Raw genomic sequence first — 23673 nt, 5'->3', positions numbered from 1 at the left:
GATATCTTCATGTGCACCCTGTGATGCCATGAGCCTGAGCTCTGGGGCCGGACAACTGGTGTTCAGGGCTTTGTCAGCCTCCAGCTGTGAAACTGTGAATAATAACATTGACCTCATGGAGTTTGAAGTGAACATTAAGTTCTCTAATATGTAAAAGTACTTTGTTATAAACTTTAAATACGTAGAAAGATTGAATTGGCAAGTACTAATTGTTGATGTTTATGCTCAGATTTGTCAAAAGTTATGTCTGGATGATTATTAGCTAGAATATCCAGCAAGGCTATAAAATAGGTTATTAAATGAATACCTCCCACTCTCTAAATGCTTTTATTTCTACTTACCTCATTCTCTCTTTGTGTCTCTATTTCTTTTAATGCCCACCATTCACTCTTCTAACTCTAGTACCTTTCTATATGAGTATAGTAGAGAAGCATGTTTTAATTATTAATTATGGTTGCTATACAATCTTAAGTAAAACTAACAGTATGGAATGTTTATGTTTCTCACTTTGAAAAGAAATCGCTTTTTTTTCACTTTTTAATTAATTCTTGATTCTTTTGTCTCCAGTGGCTCAGCGATTTTCAGTAGAAAATCTTTTCCCTCTATTCTTTTATGCGTTTGTTGCTGGGGAGTTAGCAGGGATGCCTAAGCACTTCAACTTCAGGCAAATCTTTCCCTCTTTCTTTTAGAAATGGATTTCATTGAATTCTATGTTCATATTGTCCCCAGAATTTAACTGAAAAATATATGGTACAAATACGAATGTTTATAACTGCAGAATAACCAAGTGAATACTCTGCCTGGTGACTTTTTAAAAAAAATAATGGTAAAATGTAGGATCATTCATAGTGTGAGGAGAGGAATTTGAGAATTTTAGGTTCCTCAGAATCAGACTGGCAGTTACAAGTTCTAGGGTTATTTGTTTGATTGATTTTTCCTTTTTAGAAATCTACCTCCTTCTACTGGCTTTTACAGGGAAATGACAAATCACAATTTTGTATTTTTTATTGGCCACACAGAACTGCCTCAACTGCACCTCGTCTTGCCTTTGCCCTAGCTTGACCACTCCTCTGCCTTTCCCTGCCTCCCCACAAGAGTGCACTTAGTCAAGTTGTGACTATTAACTGAGCACATTGTGGTAGTTCTGATTCTTGTGACTGCAAGTGACAGACCATGAGTCTTGAGTCTTGTCCAACCCGTTCATTTAAAGTGAGTGTGGGGAAGGGGTATTTATTGGCAGCATGCCCAGTAGCCAGGAAGGATGGAATCAGTGTGCCCTTCCTTGTCTGTGCCTTTGCAAAGAGTCCATAGCTTAAGCCCCTTCCCTCCTCAACCTGTGCAAGCCTGTGCTCTTTCCTCAGCGCCAAAAAACAGGCCCTTCCCTCGGCTCACATTGCCTTCCTTTCCTCCTCTTGCCCACTTTGGTCTTGTAACTCCTGCTTACTCTCCTGGACATCTTCCTGACCCCTAGCCTGAGATGCATACCCTTTATGTATTCTTATAAAATCCTGTTCACAGGGCCCTTCTATGCACTTATTCAAGCTGTCTGGTGACTTCTTGTTTTCTTGTCTGTTTCCCAGCTAGACTTTGGCCTTCCAGAGGGTGAGATCTGTGATTGGTTCATGCTTCCATTCTTTGTCCACAGTCTCATTCATAAACAGAGAGAAGCATTTGTTGAATGAGTGAGCATGGGATCTCCATTCATGTTGGTGACTTTGCCTTCTGGGCTGAGCTCAGGACAAATGCTAAAGCCGTTTCCCCTAATGACATAAAAGTCCTACGTTTAACATCCTTCATTTTAAATTGGGACTAAATGTGATCCCCTTCCACAAACAAATTTAGTAAAGAAAATGTGAATATGTGTGCAAAAACCCTTTAGGTCAGTTGCTGTTAATAGTCTAAGTTCTGTGTAATATCTAGATATAAATAATGACTTCAGATATACTAATAAAATGTATAAGTGACATCACGTAATGAACAACCAGATGAACTATGTAGTTGATATGAACAGAGCAGCAGGAGCTGGTCAGGAAGGTCCCTGACAGTACATATTCATTTTTAGTGGCTTATTTTCCATCTTTACTGCATCCAGTTACTTTGATGAGCAGTCTAATGACCTTGTAAATAAAAAACAGGAAAAAAACTTTTACAAGTATCTGTTAATTTTTATCAACTTGTCCTTTCTTTTTAAGGGGTAACTTTGGTATTAGAATCTTTAATAACTTTAATATAGTTATTTTTGCATTTATTCCAAGGTTGAAATGCTACTTGTTAGCTCGTCAAGGACTCTGATGTGTGGGTCCCACAAACATGTTAGGACATCTTCTATTCTTGCCTAACAGTTTAGTAACCAGCTTTGATTTGACTCCTCACTGGCTGTGAATCTGAAAATCTTCACAACGATAGTTTTGGGAGGTAGAAATGAAAAAGCTGCTCCTTCTCTTTGTATGTAGTTGTTGTCTTTTAGAATATATAACTTGAACCTACTATTCCAAGACTGTATAATGCTGAACCATTTTAATGGCACTTGACTATGATTCTAAGAATTACACCAGAAAGAAAAATGTGAGTTGGTTTTATTGATGACGTATTCATATGTTCCCTCTTCTTTCCCTCTCTCTTTTTTTTTTCAGTAAGCATGTTTTTGAACACACTGACACCGAAGTTCTACGTGGCCCTGACAGGCACTTCCTCACTAATATCAGGGCTTATTTTGGTAAGTGGTGGACTTCTTCCTATTTAAAAAAACTGGAGTTCCCGTCGTGGCGCAGTGGTTAATGAATCTAACTAGGAACCATGAGGTTGCTGGTTCGATCCTTGCCCTTGCTCAGTGGGTTAACGATCCGGCGTTGCCGTGAGCTGTGGTGTAGGTTGCAGACACAGCTCGGATCCCGCGTTACTGTGGCTCTGGCGTAGGCCGGCGGCTACATCTCCGATTGGACCCCTAGCCTGGGAACCTCCATATGCCGTGGGAGTGGCCCTAGAAAAGGCAAACAAAACAAAACAAAACACCTGCTGACTATTAATATGTAATATGAAAAAATTCTGGAAGAATATACACCAGCATCTTACAGTGATTGTGTGTGTGTATGTGTTGGATTGGGGGACCAATAGAGGCCTTTTACTCTCCAGGTTATATGTTTTTAAAATATTTGAAAAAAAATTTAAACAATCATATTTTACTTTTGTTGAAGGGCAAAACAAAATGGAAAATAAAGGAAGACATAATTTGTGTCAAACTCCAGTGTCTAAGATGCTATAAAATAAGTGTGACTTAAACTAAAATGTTTTTCATCACCCTTTTCCAAATTGATTATTGGACATAAGGTCAGTAGAAGTATAGCTCAGTTTCTTTAAATGTACTAATGTGGATGTGGAAATTCTAAGCTTTTTTCTCCTTCATCTCTTTTTCTTTTAAAATTTACATATATTTCCCCATTGCCCCCTTAAAAATATCCCAAATGGGCAAAAAGCAATATGATAATGATATTGCTCAGGCTCCATTACCTTATGCTCTAAAATAGTTATAGGTATAATAAGTTATAACATCTGCAGTCATTTTCTTTAAATAACCTTAAAAGGGGCCATCTAAAATAGTGGAATCAGTCTAATGTAAGTATATTAAGGACCTTTAAGGAGAAAGGTTTTAGAAAGCTTTTTTTTTTTTTTCTCTACACATAATGCTGTGATTACCTATTACTATAGAGACAGGGACAACAAATATAATGACGTAATTGCTAGTGTTGTTTCCATTGTACTAATACAAAACTTGCCTTAGATCACATACTGACGAATGGTGGAGCAGGATTTCAGCCCAGACTGTCTTGAACCAGAGCCTGTGCTTTTGTCACTCATTTTCCTGCCTCTCTGGTTAAGTTCTCAGCTGTTTTTTTTTTTGTTTTGTTTTGTTTTTTGCTTTTTAGGGCTGCACTGGCAGCACATGGAGGTTCCCAGGCTAGGGGTCGAATCAGAGCTACAGCTGCTGGCCTACATCACAGCCACAGCAATACCAGATCTGAGCTGTGTCTGAGACCTACACCACAGCCCATGGCAAGGCCAGATCCTTAACCCACTGAGCAAGGTCAGGAATTGAACTCGCATCCTCATGAATCTTAGTCAGGTTGCTAACCGCTGAGCCACTATGGGAACTCCTCGGCTGTTTTTCTAGCTTGCTGAATAAGTGGCAGGTCTGGATTTTATTCTAGTAGTATCTTGGTATGGGTTCACTAGGCTATAAATAAATTACCAGAAAGTGGGTTATTTCCTTTCACTCTGGTTTTCTAGGACCAACAGTCATTTTCCCTTCTCAGTCAGGGATGGTGACATCCCATCGGCTTACTTCTCTTACCCTCCAAATGAAGGGATTTCCTTAGACCGTGACCACCTTTGCAAATCCAGGCTGGCAAGGCTTTCTCCTGTGTGTGGAGTGCAGCTGCTGAAGCCTGATGTGTTATTTGATGTTATCCAGCAGCATTCTTAGGAAGCAAAGGATACTTCTGACTGACGTAAAACTTTGAGGAAAGGAAAACCTCTGATGTGTGAAGATTTTGGAAGGTCTTCTCAAAAATGCTTGGTCTGTACTGAGAACGAAGTCACTGCAATATGGGAATAGCTCTTGATAGCTTTAGGTTTCTGCTTTAGATATTATTGACACTGGTATTATCCAGCCTTGGGGGGTTCAGCTTTGCTAGCCCTTGAAATGCACTCAGAGTTGAGGTTTCTATTTAGACTCTGTTCTTTTATGCCGTGTGCATTTCATGGAGAGGCAACATTGGTAAACGATAAGATATTTTTTGCAAAATAGCTGTGTGTATAGAACTTCTTAGTGGTTCGTTTCCTGGCACTGGAGAGACAATTACCTAACTGGTGTTCCCTGAGCAATGTCAAGAGAGCCAAGCTGTGAACATTGAAAGTGCAGGACTGTCCCTGAGGAAATTGGTTGTTTGGGGACCTCAAGATTCCCACACTGGAGTCTGAAATTATGATGCAATGTGATGTCTGAACCATTTTAATGGCACTTGACTATGATTCTAATAATTATGACACAAACAGAAAAAAAAAACCCTACTATTTCACTTTTGAAGGAAATATCAATTAACTGAACAAACATACATAGAAATAAAATGTGTTTGAAATGCTTTTATACTAATGTGTTTAGTAAGTGAGGACTCAGCAATGTGTATTTTACTAGATATCACTGCTCATTCTTAATTTCACAAGTTGAAAGCCAGCAATGAGTTTGTCATGCCACCTACTTCTCACTCTTCCCTTATGGTTCCTGTGCCCACATCTCCTCCAGGCACCTCTCTCCCTTGCTTACTTTCAAGCTGTCCTTTTGCCACTTGGCATAAGCCTTCTCATCTCAGCTCAGTTCCAGCCACAGGAGCTGCACCTGTTATCACAGTCCAAACCCACCAACTTGGTCTTTTATCTGTTCTAACAAGGTCATGCCAGGTCTGCCTGACGTAGGCTCTGTGGGCAATATTTATTTCAATGGAAAAAAACCTCTGGTTTTTGTTTTTGAGAGTGTTAAGTTGGCTATGTGAAGAAAATACTCCCCTTAATTTTCTGCAAATGTTAGTAAAATGGAGAAAGTGCTGTACGCGATATTGGCGTTTATATATAGATCCCTATATCCCCATCAACAGGCACACAGACATGCTCCTACACCTACATGTCACACATATGTATTAAATAGAGAAGTAGAGGAAAAGGCATCCAGTGCATAATTTTTAAAAGTAAGAATAAAGAATAAAAAAGTTAAAATGTTAAATAAAGTAATTAATTCATAGATAAGGTGTAAAAGAATTGTTTTCAGGTAAGTGGATGAGATGACAATAGATAGGAATCTGTTGTAACAAAAGGTCCTTTTATTATGTTTTCTGCTCTTTGCTAGGTACTGTTTTAAGCACTTTGAATATGTTATTTCATTTAATTCTAAGTGAATTCTAATTCTAATATCATTGAAGTTCTAATTGGTTGATATAACCAGTGTCTTTATGCTCTGAGTATAAACAGATAGAATTTAAATAATTTAGCCACGTTTATACAGCAGACGGATGGTGAGATTTGAATTCGGATCTCTCTGATCATGCCCTCGATCCCATCCTCTTCAAGAGTAGGGGAGTGGGACTAGAAAATTGTCATTTCTCCTTTCAACTCTTTTCATTCATCTAAAGAACTTGAACTGTACTTGTCTTGAAAATCATGCACTTGCTGGGATGGAGGAAGGAACTCTCAGAAGCCATACAGTTTCAGTCAGTAACTACCTAAGGAATAGGCACCCAGAAAGCTTATGACTTGGAGGTCGCCTTGCTAGGTAAGGATATAGTGAAGACTAGATTTAAAATGTCCACTGCTCTGTCTCAGCATCATTCTGCCCTTCAAAAACATGTTGGCTAAGAAGATGGGTAGCAACAGTGTCTAGTGATTGGTATTTTCTTTTTAACAGACCCACAGAAATGGGTCAGGTAGATAAAGAAGTGAAGAGAAGGAAAAGAAAAAGGGGGAGGAAGGGAGGCTACAAATGTCTCTGGAGGAAACATTTTTTTTCTTTTTCCAATCAGCCATGGATTAGGTCAGATTTGGCCAGTCTAGAATGTGGACCAGCACTCACCACAACTTATAATTTCATTTGTGACATTTATGGTCTTATCCTGTATGTAATAGAAGCTTCACAAAGGCTGGAAACATAGCTGTGTTTTGTGTACAATTGTATACTGTCTGAATAAACTTTAAAGAAATACATTGAATGCACGTAGATCCAGTGAGTGAATGAATTAACTGACTGTGTCAAAATGATCTGGGGAGCTTGTTTAAGGTGATGGATTCTGAGTACCACTCGAGACCAACTGAATCAGAATTTCTAGGAGGAGAGTCTAGAGGAAAGCTGCCCCCCCCAAATGAGCTGATAGAGCTTGGGGTATATGGCATAGGCTGGCTCTCCCAGTTGTCAGTGGTCTCCATGACTTCACCCCTGGAGAGTGACCCTCCCATCCTGGCCATAGTCATTAGTGCTGCCGTGAAAAACTGACTCCTGTGAAAATGCAGACACTGAGGTTGGAATGGATCACTGGCTCTTGACCTTGACAAGAACCTCACTTTTCTGTCTCCTCTCTTTTCTTAAAGCCTTGGCAATAGTTGGCCAGGAAAGGGGGTGAAAGGACATGAACACCAATTCTTTACACAGCCCACTCAACTGGTAAGGGAACAGATGGCTGAGGTGGGATTGGCTGAGACTAAGGAGGCAGGAGGCCCACTCCATAGCTCTTAAGTGTTCCTCAACAAAACTGGCAGGAACCAGGAGAGAAAAATGATTCTGTCATGAGGAATTGGGAGGGACTTTGAAAGAGTCAGTGGTATGTAGAAAAGAATATACTTGAGAATTCTAGCAGGAAACTAAAAAGGCATGAGTTATAACTCATGCCAACTGTCTTGATTTATCATCTTTAAGCCTAGAGGATCCCCTCTTGCCAAAAATTGTTTACCACCAGATGTATTTTTGAAGACTTAGAGCAGGTGTCAGTTTGGCAGTCTATTTGGAAGGAGAGTGCCAGACTTGCCTATTTTGTCTTCAGTCTCCACCATCGCTGTATCTATCCTGTGATATCATTGTCTGCTTTAGTCCTTGGAACACATAGCCAGTTCCAGGCTGTGACATCTTTGTGTTTCCCATGGGTTTGTTGGAATGGTGTGGAATTGCAGTGGTGCTTCTGCATGGAAGTTGTGAAGCACTGAGTGTGATATAGGGTATAGGGAAGTCCTTGATTCATGAAGATAAGTGTTTTATATGTAGAACATGTAATTCAAGAAGAGGAGGTCTTATTAGATAGGAAGAACCTAGGCATCTTAGGAAAGATTCAGCTTTTAGGTCTGCAGGATAGTTGGAAGCGCCTTGATTGTTAACCCTCTGTCAGATATTTTTCCTTCCCTGAAGGTGAAGATAAGTTTGGACCTTAGGCCAGCTGCAAACCTGATCTCCACTCCCAGCCTGCAGCCCCCATGCTCCTTGATCATCCTCTTTGCTTCTGTCGTATAGTGATAGAGAAGGTTACAAGGCCCAGGTAACTGGGTTCTTGACAAGTCTATGTTTTAAATGTGACCTGGGTCCTGAGTGTAGTGTATGGCCCTTCTGTCCTGCAAGTTATAAATCCAAACCACTTCTTCAACCCCGACATTTCCAATTCCATCTTCACTTCCCTTTTTCTTAGATGATACTTACCTGCTTCTCCACTGAGATTAATGTCATCTGTTTTTTATCCCTTTGTTGTCTTCCTACCTGTGAAACAGCTGACATCACACTCTCTTTTCCAAAATAGAATATATTCTTCTCTTCATTCATGCTTTCCTTTCATTCTGCCTTAGCGCAAGAAATGGCAAGTTACCTTTTTGAGGCAGAGTAAATGTTCTTCTGGGCTCTTGGTGTCATGCCTCTTGGTTGTTTGTACTCTTTTGTACTTCAGTTTCTTTTTCCACTAGATTTTTTCCTCTTCTGATTTCTTCTTTATATATATATATATAAAACCTCCCCTTTTAAACAAAATAAACACAAAACTTTTCATTCATCCTACTATTTATTTAGACAATACCCCATTAAATCACCAGGCCAGCCCTTATTATCCATCTGTCCAATCTTCCAACTGTCCATCCATTCATTCTTCACCCCATCCATCTTTTCATCCATCCATCCATCCATCTGTCCATCCATCCATCCATCCATCCAACATTAACTGAGTCACCTTATTTTACACATTATGTAACCGAGCCCCAACAATTAAAAGTACTAACCAATGCACCCAACTCAGCTATCATGAAATATATTAGGGTCTTTACTTTTCAGTTAGGTAGTAGGGTTATTTTTGACTCCCTAAATGACAAACCTAATGATGCTTTTTAGTTTTCATCTTACTTAATCTGTGTAATTCTTAAGGTAGAGAGATGAGGTTTTTAAAGACCATTAAATGTGTAAATTTATATTTTAATTTTATGGTTATTTGTCAGATTAAAAACAAACTGCTTCGTTCCACTGTTTCAACTCCACTAAGCTACTAGCATGTCTAAGGGCTAATTTTAAAATCTGAATTTGTTTATGAGAGCTCTGCTGTTTACATTGAAGGTTATGCACCAGGGAGAATAATTCAAAGTGACACCAAATATGTGCGTATTAAATAACACCATCTGCCCATTTGGGTCTGCACAGCTCTTGAAAAATATTGTGAGGTGCTGGCCCAAAACCTGTCATGTTTCAGGATACGGGACAGATTATAGTTCTAATTAGAATATTCACTTCAAAGTTTAAGAAGGCTTCAAGTCCTTGCCTACTTTCTTTTTGTAGTAGTTCATTTAATTCGTATTGAAGTATCTGCTCCAGGGTATTGGGTATACTGTTATAAAGGACTGTGTTGAGTAAGAAGCCATCTGCTGCTGTGATAGGATAGGATGGAGAAGACCCTCCTTTGCCTCCCAAACAGGTGTATGAATAACCCAGTGTTTATTGAGATCTACTATTTTTGCATTAGAAATACTAGGTGGAAGGTCTAGTCTCCTATTATAATGCAAATACCCTGTTGATGATATGAGCCATTTATACCTGGGATGAATTATCCAGTCTCATTTGATAGACTACTTCTGGATTGGTTTTGATAGCTGAGAAAGCAAAAAGAGACAGTGGAGCTGGAGGGCATTCAGAAGTTAAGATCTGAAAAGGGCAATGATAGGCTACATCTATCTGTGTTTTTTTAAATGAGCAAGAGAGTTATAAAAAGGTGTCGTGTTTTAGAACCCAAGTAAGATTAGTGGCATGGAGCTGGGGCTTCAGGCTATAATAATAAGTAAATGCAATAAATTTTATGGGCATGTGCAAAAATCAATGGTAACAAGGCCATAATCATGCTTATTTTTTTCTGTTCTAGATATTTGAATGGTGGTATTTTCGCAAGTATGGGACATCATTCATTGAACAAGTCTCAGTGAGCCACTTGCGCCCCCTTCTGGGAGGGGTTGACAACAACTCCTCCAACAATTCTAACTCCAGTAATGGGGACTCAGATTCCAACAGGCAAAGTGTCTCAGGTAAGGAAAGTCCTTCAGTTTGAAACATTATTTACTTACTTTTAGTAAATTATTATGCCTATAAGACAGCAAGAATAATATTTTAAAGATTAGACATCAAATAAAAATGTAGTTTATTTTCCCAAGGAGTTGACAACTTCTACTGGAGAAGTAGCGTAAAAGCATTTGTGGGAAAGAAAATGTTTACCTTGTTTAATTTTATTTCTTTCCATTTGATTTAACTAATGATCATTTAGATCAGTGGTTCCAACCTGATTCTCTAGCCTCCTTGTCCTTAGTTTCTTGAACTTCATTTCATGTACCCAGTTTCTTCCATGCTAATTGCAGCATCTTATGTCTAACTAGATCTGATTACATCACTCCTTTGCTTAAAAGTCTTCATTGGTTCCCATTCCACTGAAGATAAAGCTCAGGTTTCAGGTTACTTAGCATAGCATAAGCTGCTTCTAATCTGTCTTGCTAACCTTGACATCAGTCATGATCTTGTTCCCCTCCTTTTAATTTCTTGAATATGGCATGTTTTCTCATGTCCCTCTGCCCAGAAGTGTGTCTTCCTTCCCCTGTGCTTGTTCATCTTTCCCAGCCCAACATAAATGTTACCTTCTAGGATGCCCTCCTTGATGCAATATCTCTCTACCTTCATTAACTCATAATATTTTTATCTACAGCAACATTTATTAAGTTGTACTATAATTCTTAAACTTAATTGTTTCAGTATCTCTAGCATTTTGCACAGTGTCTATTATACCATTGAAACCCAGTGAATGAATTAATGAGGGCGTGCAAGACCTATAACTTTTCCACTCATAAAAGAAGGATGAATATAATTTCTTAGCTTGGGCTCTTCATCAACTTAGTAAACATTTCTAAAGCCCCTATTATGACTCTGGCCTTGTACAAATTCTTAAGAATATTATGATTTTAAAAAATTTCAAAGTTCTTGTCCCCATTGAACTCTTGTGTCTACTGAAGGAGATAAAGTGTTGGGTGCTCTGATTACATGAGGGAAACATGCAATGCTATGAAGTATAAAAGAGCGGTTCCTGATCCAAAGTAGGGGAAGAAGTTTGCTTTTTGAAGGAGAGGGCACCAGTTCTGAGACTTGAAGGGCAAAGGGGAAGAAACTAAAGAGCTAGGTTAGATCTTTTTTCTTCCCCATCTAGAATAATTCAGTCCATATTTCATAACTGTCTAGCCAGGTGATAGGCATCAAAGAGTGTTGCATATGTATTTTATTCCTGATATTGATTCAATACTCTTTTAATGGACCCTCTGCCAGCCAGCCATGAGTGGAAATGGGCACCCCTGGGTACACACTTATTTCATTCTAGAGAGTACAAGTGTAAGAGAATGGTACCTCTCAGGAAACAAAATTGTCTAGGACTTTATAAACTCATCCACTCTGTGAAAGAAACAGACCTGAGCAAAGCGAAACATTACTTTAACCAGCTACTCTGAAACATGTGGCATGTTGCTCTAATGAGGAATCTTTTTTTTTTTTTTTTTTTTTTTTTGTCTTTTTGTCTTTTGTCTTTTGTTGTTGTTGTTGCTATTTCTTGGGCCGCTCCCGCGGCATATGGAGGTTCCCAGGCTAGGGGTTGAATCGGAGCTGTAGCCACTGGCCTACGCCAGAGCCACAGCAACGCGGGATCCGAGCCGCGTCTGCAACCTACACCACAGCTCACGGCAACGCCGGATCATTAACCCACTGAGCAAGGGCAGGGACCGAACCCGCAACCTCATGGTTCCTAGTCGGATTCGTTAACCACTGCGCCACGACGGGAACTCCTAATGAGGAATCTTGATCATTCAGTCATCATCACATAGGTAGTTGTGGATGATTGCCATCACTTTGCATCTCACAGATTAGATGTGCTCTTTCTGATCCAAGTTACTAGTCTTCGGATGACACAGAATATTGTAGAAAATTAATAGATTGAATAACAGAAAGCAGCCTCATTTAAGGCCATTTTAAAAATTATGAATTCATTCTTATTTTCTTTTTGTTGTTGTTGTTGTTGTTGTTGTTGTTGTTGCTATTTCTTGGGCCGCTCCCACGGCATATGGAGGTTCCCAGGCTAGGGGTTGAATCGGAGCTGTAGCCACCGGCCTACGCCAGAGCCACAGCAACGCGGGATCCGAGCCGCGTCTGCAACCTACACCACAGCTCACGGCAACGCCGGATTGTTAACCCACTGAGCAAGGGCAGGGACCGAACCCGCAACCTCATGGTTCCTAGTCGGATTCGTTAACCACTGCGCCACGACGGGAACTCCCATTCTTATTTTCATTAAAATTCTTACAGAATTCTCTGGTGGCCTACTGGTGAAGGATCTGGATTGTCACTACTGTGGCTCGGGTCCTTGCTGTGGCACAGGTTCAATCTCTGGGAATTCCACATGCCATTGTACAGCCCCCCAAAAAAAAAAAAAAAATTCTTTCTCTTTACCCAATTTAAATTTTTTGACATCATTCCTTAATGCAGTAAAGAGTTCATATTCTGCTTACTGTCACTATTGTTTTGTTGCTTCTCTTTGTGGATGCCTTGAATAATCCTTACGTGTTGTGTAAATATTGATGCTATTCTTAGTGCTTATACAGTAGTTTTCAAAGGGAGAATTGAAGTCCTTTATAAAAATACATTCAACAGTAATGCATGGAAATTCCCAGTTTTATTTGTACTGAGTTTCTAACCTCACTAAAACTAACCTTTTAAATATTATTAATTCAATTACAGTAGTATTTGCTGAATATTTACTGCTAATACATGCAATATTTCTATTTAGTTCTTATAATAGATACAGCATTTATTATCTTATTTTATAACAGAGTTCAAGTAGTTAGATTTAGGAAAATGGAAATTACCTTGTCCAAGTATATTTAGGACTCAGTCTGCCCATTTCTCTTTGACATTTGTGTTTTAATATTTGGGTAATTCAGCTCAACAAACATGTATGTTGATATGGAAGCGCCAGATACCATGAGACTGATACCATTTTCTTTTCTTTTCTTTTTTCTTTTTGTCTTTTTGCCATTTCTTGGGCTGCTCCTGTGGCATATGGAGGTTCCCAGGCTAGGGGTCTAATTGGAGCTGTAGCCGCCGGCCTATGCCAGAGCCACAGCAACACGGGATCCGAGCTGCGTCTGCAACCTACACCACAGCTCACAGCAACACTGGATCCTTAACCCACTGAGCAAGGCCAGGGATTGAACCGGCAACCTCATGGTTCCTAGTCAGATTCGTTAACCACTGCGCCACAACGGGAACTCTGATACCATTTTCTACTTCACTTTTCTTGTAGTGATTTTTATTTTTGAATAAGAAAAATGTTATAAAAGTACAGTGTCTCTTTTTTAACTTTACCTTAATCACTTTCTCTATCATTGTCTGGGTTCAGCTAAATATAAAGGAAAAAGAAGGTCCAAAGCTGAGGGTTATCAATAGATATTCTTAAAACAGAGGAATTTGTTTAATAATTTATATTGCCTTGATAATAATAAAATGATTATTGCCTTAATAATAGAAGCATCATAAAACAGCCCTTTGCTGAATATTATGTGAAATAAAACATGGCTAACCAAGTCCCATGGACATTGGTGAAGGTTGTTTAGATGGCACTGTTTGTTTATTTGACAAAATCATTGAAAAAGCTAAAAACCAATAGAAAATACTAGTTATAAACTAGTTATACTTTCATATAAACACTATATGAAAACTCATAGTGTGGTTCCTTCCTTAAAGAATCTTTTGGTTTGATTAAAAGCTAAAAGACCTGGCCTACCGAAGAATAACCTGGGGTGGGAAAATGGGGAGTGAGAAAGTTGAGATTGTTACAGGGCAGACTATTCATATATTATTTAATGTTTGGATCTGTGCAAATTGGCCTGGGTATAGACCTTCTCAAAATTTGCAGTGATCTTTATCAGTGGGCCAGAGGAGAAATGTAATTAATTACACAGTATCTTAATCTGGGCAGATTTCATGTTGGCTGGTTTAGGTTAACATTTATGAGCATATTACTTGCCTTGCTTTATTTGGAAGTTAAATGGCTATATTTCTCACAAATACACAGTTTCTGATAAACCCCACTGATGTATTTCCCATGTCACCATATTTCTTACTGCCATTTCTTAATTCAACTTAATTTATGAACTAATGATGCAGAGGGATTTAGAATGTGTCTAACTTCTCCCTGTCTTATAGGAAGGGGTTCTCAGGGGTCCATTCTGAATTTGGGTTTGTGGAAACATCTGTTTGGTAATTTGCCCTGTTCTCAGATAAGATGCCATAAAGACAAAGGTTTGCAGTGTTCACCTTCTTCAAGATATTTAAATTCTGAGACACTTTAATAGCCTCTTGCATAGAACTAGATCTTTAGACAAACTCCATTATAGTCACTTGGCTTCCTGTTACAAATTGTCTCATTTTAATCTCATTTAATCTATATAAGATAAATATATATCACATGCATATTTTATATATAAACTTTTAGTAAGAATTTCACCTAGGGTTCTAAATTAAGGTTCATTACATCACTAGAGGCAGTTCAAACACTGATTAAATACAGGCAACAAATTAAAGAAAACTGATGGGGGGTAGTTCCTGTTGTGGTGCAGCAGAAATGAATCTGACTAGTATTCATGAGGATGCAGGTTCGATCCTTGGCCTCGCTCAGTGGTTTGGGGATTTGATATTGCCATGAGCGGTGGCATAGGTCACACATGTGGCTTGGATCCTATGTTGCTGTGGCTGTGGTGTAGGCTGGCAGCTGCAGCTCTGATTCAACCCCTAGCCTGGGAACTTCCATATAACGTGAGTAGTCTCACTTTATAGTCAAAGATCTTAAGCACTAACTAAAAAATTTAGTATAGACCTTTCATGAGGTGTGTAACCTCAAGACTAATATAATTATTAAGCAATTAATATAAACAATTGTATTAAAGTAAGTTAGGTGACATTAGCCTAACTTACTTTAGAAATTACTCAGTGGTGGGTGAGAGCTCAGGCTTTGGGGTCAGATAGGTGTGATCCTAATCTTGGCCTTTTGCCTACAGTGTATGACCTTGGACAAGTCAGTTAACCATCCTCCGCATTTTAATTTGCACACAGGAGAATAACAACATTATCTACTTCATAGAGTAGTTGAGGCTTAAATGGGATGACGCAGAAATTTCAAGTCAGAGGACAACCATTTGGTAGTATCCTCCAGGCAAACTGACTTCTCTGTGAACATGCTGGCAAGGATGGCACAGCCATGTGGAAATAGGGCTGGGGATTTAGTTGGCTAACTCACTGGCTCAGTGACTCACTTTTATACCCAGGCCCTCAGAGCTTACATTTCAATATAACCATCCACAAAATTGCAAATTGCTGTATGCCTAGAACCTTTGGAGTTGCTCTCTTATTGTCTCGGTCAGGGGAATCTCAATTTATACTTGCCAAATCTGTTTATGGGTTGAAAATGATTCTATTAGCCAATGCTTATTACATCTTTTAAAGTCTTTTGCCACTAAAGTTTTTGTTCTCGTGGAGATTAGCTCTCCAGCTGAATGGTGAAAATAACCTAAAACAGTTTTGGTCCCTGGTGAACATTCATTTCATAAACTTATTTCACAATTTTCTTTGGTAGAGTTGATTGACTTAGGTCAGAAATGACCAATGAGAGACACAAAGATTTGGCCATTTTAGTAATATTCTTGAAGAAAGTTGTATACTATCTTGAATAAAGCAGATCAATAAAAATAGTCTTAAACTCATAATTATTTACATCTTTTCTCATTCCATAAAAGAACTTGAGGAAGCAACATTTGTTGACTTGAAAGCTACCTACGTGTTACTTTGTGCCTTATTTCTATTATTTTAATAATTATTTCAAAGAGTTATGAAAGCAAAGCTTAATTATTTAAGAAAATGGATATTTTGTTACTCTTAATGATTGCTTAATATTACCTGTATGATGTAGAGAATTGGGTATTCATTTCTGAGATGGCAAAACTAATAAATGTCTGTGGAATCACAGACCAGGAATTGATTAGCTTGGGGTTAATCTTAATTGTTACAATACATCTAATGAAACATTAGAGGGTCCTTTTCTGTTGTGCTTCAGAACTAAAATGTTTAAAAGTATTATTTAAAAGTGCTTAACATTTCCTCAGAGGAGTTTTCAAAATTGTTTTTTTAGGAGAAGATTTAATTGATGAAATCACAGGATTTAAAAACATGACATTGCAGGATAACAGGTCTATTGTATATCATGTGTAATTGTTAGGCAATCTGGACATCAGAACTTAATCTCATTTATTTTAACCTTGGGGAAATTATGTGGCTTTTCTGTGCCTTACTTTTACTTGTATAAAAAGGGCCTGTTCTGTGACCCTCACTAACTTATGTAAGAAATACAGATGACTTGAGCTTTAAGCCTTTTTATAGAAAGACTCAATCAAAACCAGGCTTATAGCTATGACAAGTTACTGTTGCTGCTATTTGTAATAGTACCACTGTCATTATTACATTTGAGATTCTGGGAAGAGGTGGTAACTTTTTGGCATACTACATCTTCCTAGGCTATAAGTTAGTAATTTACATATTTAAATGCCCTAGAAGTGGGGATTCTCGCTCTATTTTTTGCCTTTTAGGGCCACACCTGTGTCATGTGGAAGTTCCCAGGTTAGGGGTCAAATCAGAGCTGCAGCTGTCACCATACACTACAGCCACAGCAATGCCAGTTCCATGCTCCATCTGCAACCTATACCACAGCTCACGTCAATGACACATCCTTCACCCCCTGAGTGAGGCCAGGGATTGAGCCTGCAACCTCATGGATACTGGTCAGGTTTGTTACTGCTTAGCCACAATGGGAACTCCCTCTATTTTTTAATTTTAATTTTTTTTATTTTTTTATTCTTTCAATATATTTATTAAAGATTAGTTGATTTATAGGTGTTGTACCAATTTCTGCTATACAGCAAAGTCTATTTATTTTTAATTTTAGGAGAAAAGTTTTCAGAGTTAAGTAAGTTGGATGTAGAAAAATATTTTCTTCCATGTGATTAAAAGCCCTCTGACTTTAGAGCCTTCTGGTTTTTCTGAGAATTAAGTTCTCTTTTTCCTTGAGGACCGGGACAAAGGGAAAGTCTGTGGTTCTCTCAGCACATTTATTCCTTCTCTAGAGCTGCTTCATTTGGATACTGGTTCAATGCCCTAGCATATAAGCTCCTCTAGGTCATAAACTATATCTTTTTTTGCAATCCAGGGCCTTGTGCAGGGCTAAATGCATAATAGCCATTCTAGAGGAGTAACTGAGGAAAACGCAAGAAACAAGTTTCACCTAAATGGAAAGTTTTGGTAGGGAATAGTGAGAGGGAAGACTGAAGAAAAGGTTGGAGTCTGATTTTAGAAGTTCTGATAGTAGTAAGCATTATTTTTTATGTTCTTTATCTCCTACATGGAAATTTATAATCATCCCTTGGATGAATGGAATCTGTTCTTGAGACTTTGGGACTAAACAAGTGCTATTCCAAGATTTACTGCTTTCTTTCTCTTGAATTGTATTCTTGCATGCATGGGGAGGTCTGAACATTTCTATTAGCAGTTGTGTCTAGAGACTTTATTGTGGGCAGCTTTAGATGGAACCAGAGAGAGCATGTCAGTTGTATCAGGGGCATATTTTTAACTTGAACTATTGATGATATTAGCAAGTATCATGTACCTGTAATGAGTCCCAGTCACTAGTAGTGTTTCTAAAGAGCACAAAAATTGTTGGTATTGATGGAGAATGGAAAATACCTTTTGGAGGTTAAATTTTAATTCAGATTTAAATAAATGTATTTCTCAAAGGTGCAAGTAAGATAAAAAACTGGACCTCATGTAGAAAAACTTTTACCCTCTGGAGACCTGAGTTATTTCTTGACTTAAATCTTCATGTTCTGATACTTTTGGCACTTACAACCTATGTCCATGTCGTGAAACCATCAGGTAGTCCTGATATTTATGGAGTTTGTTCTCTAGAGGAATTCCAGACCAAGAGAGTTTTTGTAGTAAAGATAAGATTATGAAACATAGCAGCAAAGAAGAAATTATATAGCTATGACCTAATTTGAAGTGAAATTTTTACATGTTTATATTTGACCTCTAGATTGTCTATTTCTTAAAGGAAAACTGTACCTGCTTTGCACCTTCATCTTAAAGGATATAGCTCATAAAGACATTTATGTATTTTTTAATCACTTTTTTTCTCATCAGAATATTTTATATCTGTTACGATTACTTACTTCTAAGTTTCAGGAATAGTTGAATTAACAGTACAGACCACATGTATGATACTAGTATTAACAATGATTTTTAAAAACTTTTCATATGTTGTGATAAATGTTATGAGTGATTTTTTAAAAGTTCAGTTCTCTAGTAGAAGTCATAAACACAATATTTCAAAATGTTTGCAGCACCCCCTGCTGGCTATATCATGGCACTTCCTAAATAAAGATGGCATCTTCAGATACTGCTCAGTAATATTTTAGGTATACACACCATTTCTCTTTGGGATTATTTTTATTTAGAAATAAGTTAATTTGTGTCCAGTACATAATAGAGTTAAAATTTTAATTGAAGGCAGTTGTCTTTATATTTTGTCAACTGGTATTTGAATGGCGCCTATTATCCTTCCAGGTAATATAATAATTTATTTGTTGGAGATAGATTATTTACCATAACGTTTTTACTAATATTTCAAATAAAACAGGCTTCTCTCTGAATGTCTGTTTTATTGTAAATAATACTAAAGTGACCATCATTGCACATAAATTTGCAATATCCATGAAGCTCTAAGAAGAGCACTTGGAAACTTGAAAGACACCCTCTTAGAAAGTGTTGCAAATGGCGGAATCAATGGGTTATAAAAGCTATAAGGACTGAGAACATGGTTGTTTGGGTCACCAGTTGTTGTTTCAAGCCACTGTGTGGAGTGTGTTATTGACTCCCCACTGAGGAGCTTTATGTCTGGAAAAAAAGTATTTACTTAAGAGAAGCATAATTTGAAATGAAAGCCGTCAAATCTCAGTTTCTCAAGAATTAAACTCAAAGATGCTGAACTAACTGAGCAAAGATAATTTCCTAAATGGTAGGTTAAGCTGCGTGACAAAAGATTTAGGGCCATTGTTTATAAACATTAAGTAAATTTCAGATAGGATTTTGCCTTAAGATAAATTTCCTCTTCTTTAAATAAAGACATAACTTCTTCTTATGTGTACACCCTTCATTCACTATTTCAACAAAAATTTATTGAGATTATATAGTATTCCCATAGTGCTTTATGTTTTCCTCTGTTTTCATGCTGTATTATAAATAATGCTTTACTTGTTTGTTTCCCCCACTGGATGCTCAATTAATGCGTACTGGATGGATGGATAGATGGATCAGTGGGTGGACTAATGGAAGTTGAATGTAATACGACTAAGGGTAGAATCTTAATGAGTCATCCATGGCCTTTAATGTTCTTTCGATTTCTGCAGTAATTGCTCACTCTTGTGTGTCTGTGTCTTTGGGTGTGTTTTTTGGCTGACCACACACGTGGATTTTTAAATACTGTTGACTGATTTTATTTTCTAATAAAAATTATTCATCCAGAGAAATGTAGTCTTCTGAATCAGTAGAAAGTCTTAATCATAGACTTTTTAAAGAGAATTGTAGCTTATGAGTCACACATTTACTATAACACAGTCTTAAAAGCTAATGGTTGACTTATCCAAGTCCTGTGGTTCTAAATGTCTGTGGTCCTTGTATAATAAGATGTATAATCTATCAGTATATATTAAATTATGGTATTAGTATGATGACTGATTATGTGTGTCTGCATATGTAAACAATGTAAAAGTGCTTGAAAACAATTTATTGCCATAGCATTTCTCCTTACAATAATGGTAACTTCAGTATTAATTTTCTTGTCACTCCTTCACAGCAGTGTAAAAGTGGTGAATTATCACAAAATCAGTATTAGCATAGATCCTAATTTAGAGTCTAAGGTTGATTGCATATGGTACTCTAGGGCTTAATTTAGCTTGCCATGTAGGTAGTCATTGTAAGATATATTTTAGAAAATAGTGTTACCTCTACCTATATACCTTTTACCCGTAATTTAGAAGTAAAATTTTAGAATCTATCTAGACCTTTTGAAATCACTATAAAAGTTATGATTTGGCATGTGCCTTGATTTAACAAATGGATGATTTTGGCATGTGCCTTGATTTAACAAATGAGGAAACTTGGATCCTGAGAGATTGGGTGAAACTTTCCGAAGTCCTGGTGCCTGTGCTACATTTCCTGACTAACTACCCAGAGTTTTTCCACATTGTTTCCCATGTAGAAGATAGAGAATAAAATTATCTTATCGAATGGCCAGGAAGGGTGTTTTGCTGAATTAATTAGCTTGTGGTGTCTCTGAATTTAGGTGTAACATTTTTGCATTTCTCTTTGTTGCAGAATGTAAAGTGTGGCGAAATCCACTAAATTTATTTAGGGGCGCTGAATATAATCGGTAAGCATTTTGACAGCTTGGGAAACAAATGGGTGTAGTTCAGAGAGCAAGAAGCAGCAAATGTTTTTGTAGGTTCATTTAGGGGTCATTGTAGCAGTCTGTTTAATGCTTCCATTTTTTGATTGCTATCCTCAAATGTTTTGATTTTTCTGTTTTAGAAATATTTTAGCACTGGAATTGAGATAACATACAAAAGTGTGTTATTTTTTAGAGATTTTCTGTTACTGTTCTTCTTTGCATTATATGTTGTACAGTCAAAATATTTTGAAGCTTACCTGGAACATGGTTATAAAGATGCCACAGAAGTAATGTTAGAATTTAATTTTGCAGAGTAATTAGGGAAATCAGAATTTCCACAGCTTTTGGGAAATCTCTCTTCATCCTACTAATTAGGGAATGTTTTTATTAGCTAGTTCTACTAAAATTTTAAAGCAAAAATATAGTGTAAATTTTTTACTTCCTTTCTGCTGATACACTTCCTAAAGGGAGAACAGGATGATAAGTTTTTTAGTTATTGGTAACAGGACTCAGTTAATGGGTTATAATTCAACAGCTCTGCAGCTTACTATTTTGTAAGTCTTGCTTTCCTCTCTCAAAAGTGTCTGACCATCTTATCTCCCTTTTACAGGTATACATGGGTGACAGGACGGGAGCCTCTGACTTACTATGACATGAATCTCTCTGCCCAGGACCACCAGACATTCTTCACTTGTGACTCAGACCATCTGCGTCCCGCAGATGCAAGTATGGAAAATCCTTTAGATAGTTATTGAGCGGGAGGGCTTTTTGGTTTGTTCTAACTATCAAGATTACTGCTTTTAGAATATCTGCTCTACAAAAACCGTAGTGAATAAAATATTAAATTGGAGATTGACTAATAGGAACCAGAATTTTGATACTTAAAGTCTTTATCACAATGAAGTATTAATACAGAAATAAATCCTGTTATAATATTAAAAAATATACCAAAGTTGGATTTACTTGAAGAAATATAAATCTTACATGAAGCTAACTAAATCCTTGATTGAGATAGAATGAAATGTCATGTCTTCTTGATGATATTCTAGTTATAAATTCAGTGAACCCAAATGATTAATGAGTATATTGTAGTGATTTATATGCATGTTTTTAGGTTCAAGAGTATTGAATGAGGACATGGTCTTGGTCATTGAAATCCAGACTTGTTTTCCATCCTGGAAAAGACTTTGTTTAGCATGCATTTCACACAGCTTGAGTACCATGTAATCCTACTGATATTTTTTAGCTTACCAAACTTAAATAGATTAAAAAAAAAAAAACTTTTTTTTTTTTTTTTTTTTTTTTTGGTCTTTTCTAGGACTGCACTCACGGCATATGGAGGTTCCCAGGCTAGGGGTCTAATGGGAGCTGTAGCCGCCAGCCTACGGCACTGCAATGCCAGATCCAAGCTGTGTCTGCGACCTACACCACCGCCCACGGCAAAGCTGGATCCTTAACCCACTATGTTAGGCCAGGGATCGAATGTGCAACCTCATGGTTCCTAATCGGATTCGTTAACCACTGAGCCATGACGGGAACTCCAAAAAAAAAAAAAACCTTAAAATAAACCTTAAAAAAAAGGCAATATGTTCAAGCTCCTAATAAACTAATTAATAAATCATTTTAGATAAGGAGATTGTTACCCATTTTAAAAAGGCACTCTTTGCCATGGTGGATACATGGTACAATAAATATTCTAAGTGTTGAGCTTCCAACAACATATTCACAAACTGCTCTTCTATGTAAAAACTGGCTTTGCAGCACCTGCTTAGGAATAGGTACACATGTTAAGCAAGAGCCTAAAGCACTTTTTTCTGATCAAACTCATAATTCTTCAAATGGTTTTAGAATGTTCTTATATCCAGAGCCTGCAGCAAGTGTTTGGGAAAATGACCAGTAAAAATTGTGTTGTATCTAAGTAGAAATAAGAAATTAGTAGCCGTGTATCCCAAAATGTATAAAATAATATATATATATTTCTAACAACAAAGATATTAATGAGCAAAAGAAATATCAAACCAAAAAAAAAAAAAAAAAAAGAAATATCAAACCTCTGTTAGAATGCCTTTTCTTGACTAAGAAATCCTAATCAAGATTAAGTCTCTATGGAGTTCCCACCATGACACAGTGGGTTAAGAATCCGACTGCAGCAGCTTGGGATACTACGGAGGCTCAGGTTTGATCCCTGGCCCAGCACAGTGGGTTAAAAGAATCTGGTGTTGCCACAGTTGAAGTGTAGGTCACAGCTCCTGCTTGGGATTCAATCCCTGGCCTGGGAACTTCCACATGCTGCAGGTTTGGTCATAAAATTTAAAAAAATTAAATCTTTGTGATTATAGATTATGGGTTAGTCTATGAAATATTAGATCTCTGATTTGATGGGCATAAGAAAGATTTGATATCAGCAACTGAAGGGCAATGGAATAACAAATTAGAATATATTTATGTGACTTTGGAGATTTGGGCTGACCCTCTTGGTTAAGTGAAATATTCTCTTGTAATTCAAGCTGGAAGCTATTCACTTAGGTATTGTCCTGTACTGAGTCTTCCTAATTATTGACTTATTTTTTTTCTCTTTTTCTAAAATAGTAATGCAGAAAGCCTGGAGAGAGAGAAACCCCCAAGCTAGGATTTCTGCAGCTCATGAAGCCTTAGAGATAAATGAGTAAGTGGGGAAAAATCTTGCTTTGCTGAATGTTTACAGTTGCCATTCGTAGAATACTATGCATTCAAACTTGAAGATTATTCTGAGGAAGTATTAACTAATTAAAAGTATTTTTATAAGGGACTTCCACGCGAAGATAGTTTTAGTCATTTTATAGAACAATTTAGCACCTTTTCTATGACCCTAAATTAAATTCTTCAAGGGCCAGTCATGGAATATTGTGAGGACATAAAATAAGTAAGTGCTTTACATATCTAAAACATCTTGATTAGGAAAATTTTCCAGATATAGAATGCTCATCTGTGCCATCGCATTTTCTAGGTAGAACTTGTGCTAGTGGGAAAACATAATAAAAACATAAAGTGAAGAAATTACACTTTAAAAATATTT

General features: G+C 37.4%; 1 protein-coding gene across 16 annotated transcripts in view; it reads left to right on the top strand.

Annotated features, from left to right (window-relative positions):
* The window catches only part of ST7 (suppression of tumorigenicity 7), a 257080-nt gene that overhangs the window by 139902 nt on the left and 93505 nt on the right, over positions 1-23673 (top strand). For 15 of the 16 annotated variants that reach the window (XR_002340200.1, XM_021078412.1, XM_021078408.1 and 12 more), the window contains 5 exon segments: positions 2634-2716; positions 9912-10071; positions 20546-20600; positions 21229-21344; positions 23208-23283. Coding sequence is in view for 15 of the 16 variants with exons in the window: in XM_021078412.1 (XP_020934071.1) it covers positions 2634-2716; positions 9912-10071; positions 20546-20600; positions 21229-21344; positions 23208-23283 (490 nt within the window). In the remaining variant the exon portion in view is untranslated. 16 annotated transcript variants of the gene reach the window in all.

The sequence above is a fragment of the Sus scrofa genome, chromosome 18, assembly GCF_000003025.6.
Source record: "Sus scrofa isolate TJ Tabasco breed Duroc chromosome 18, Sscrofa11.1, whole genome shotgun sequence".
In the NCBI taxonomy this organism is placed as follows: domain Eukaryota; kingdom Metazoa; phylum Chordata; class Mammalia; order Artiodactyla; family Suidae; genus Sus; species Sus scrofa.
The sequence above is the reverse complement of the archived record's forward strand: the minus strand, read 5'-3'. Positions and strand labels throughout refer to the sequence as shown.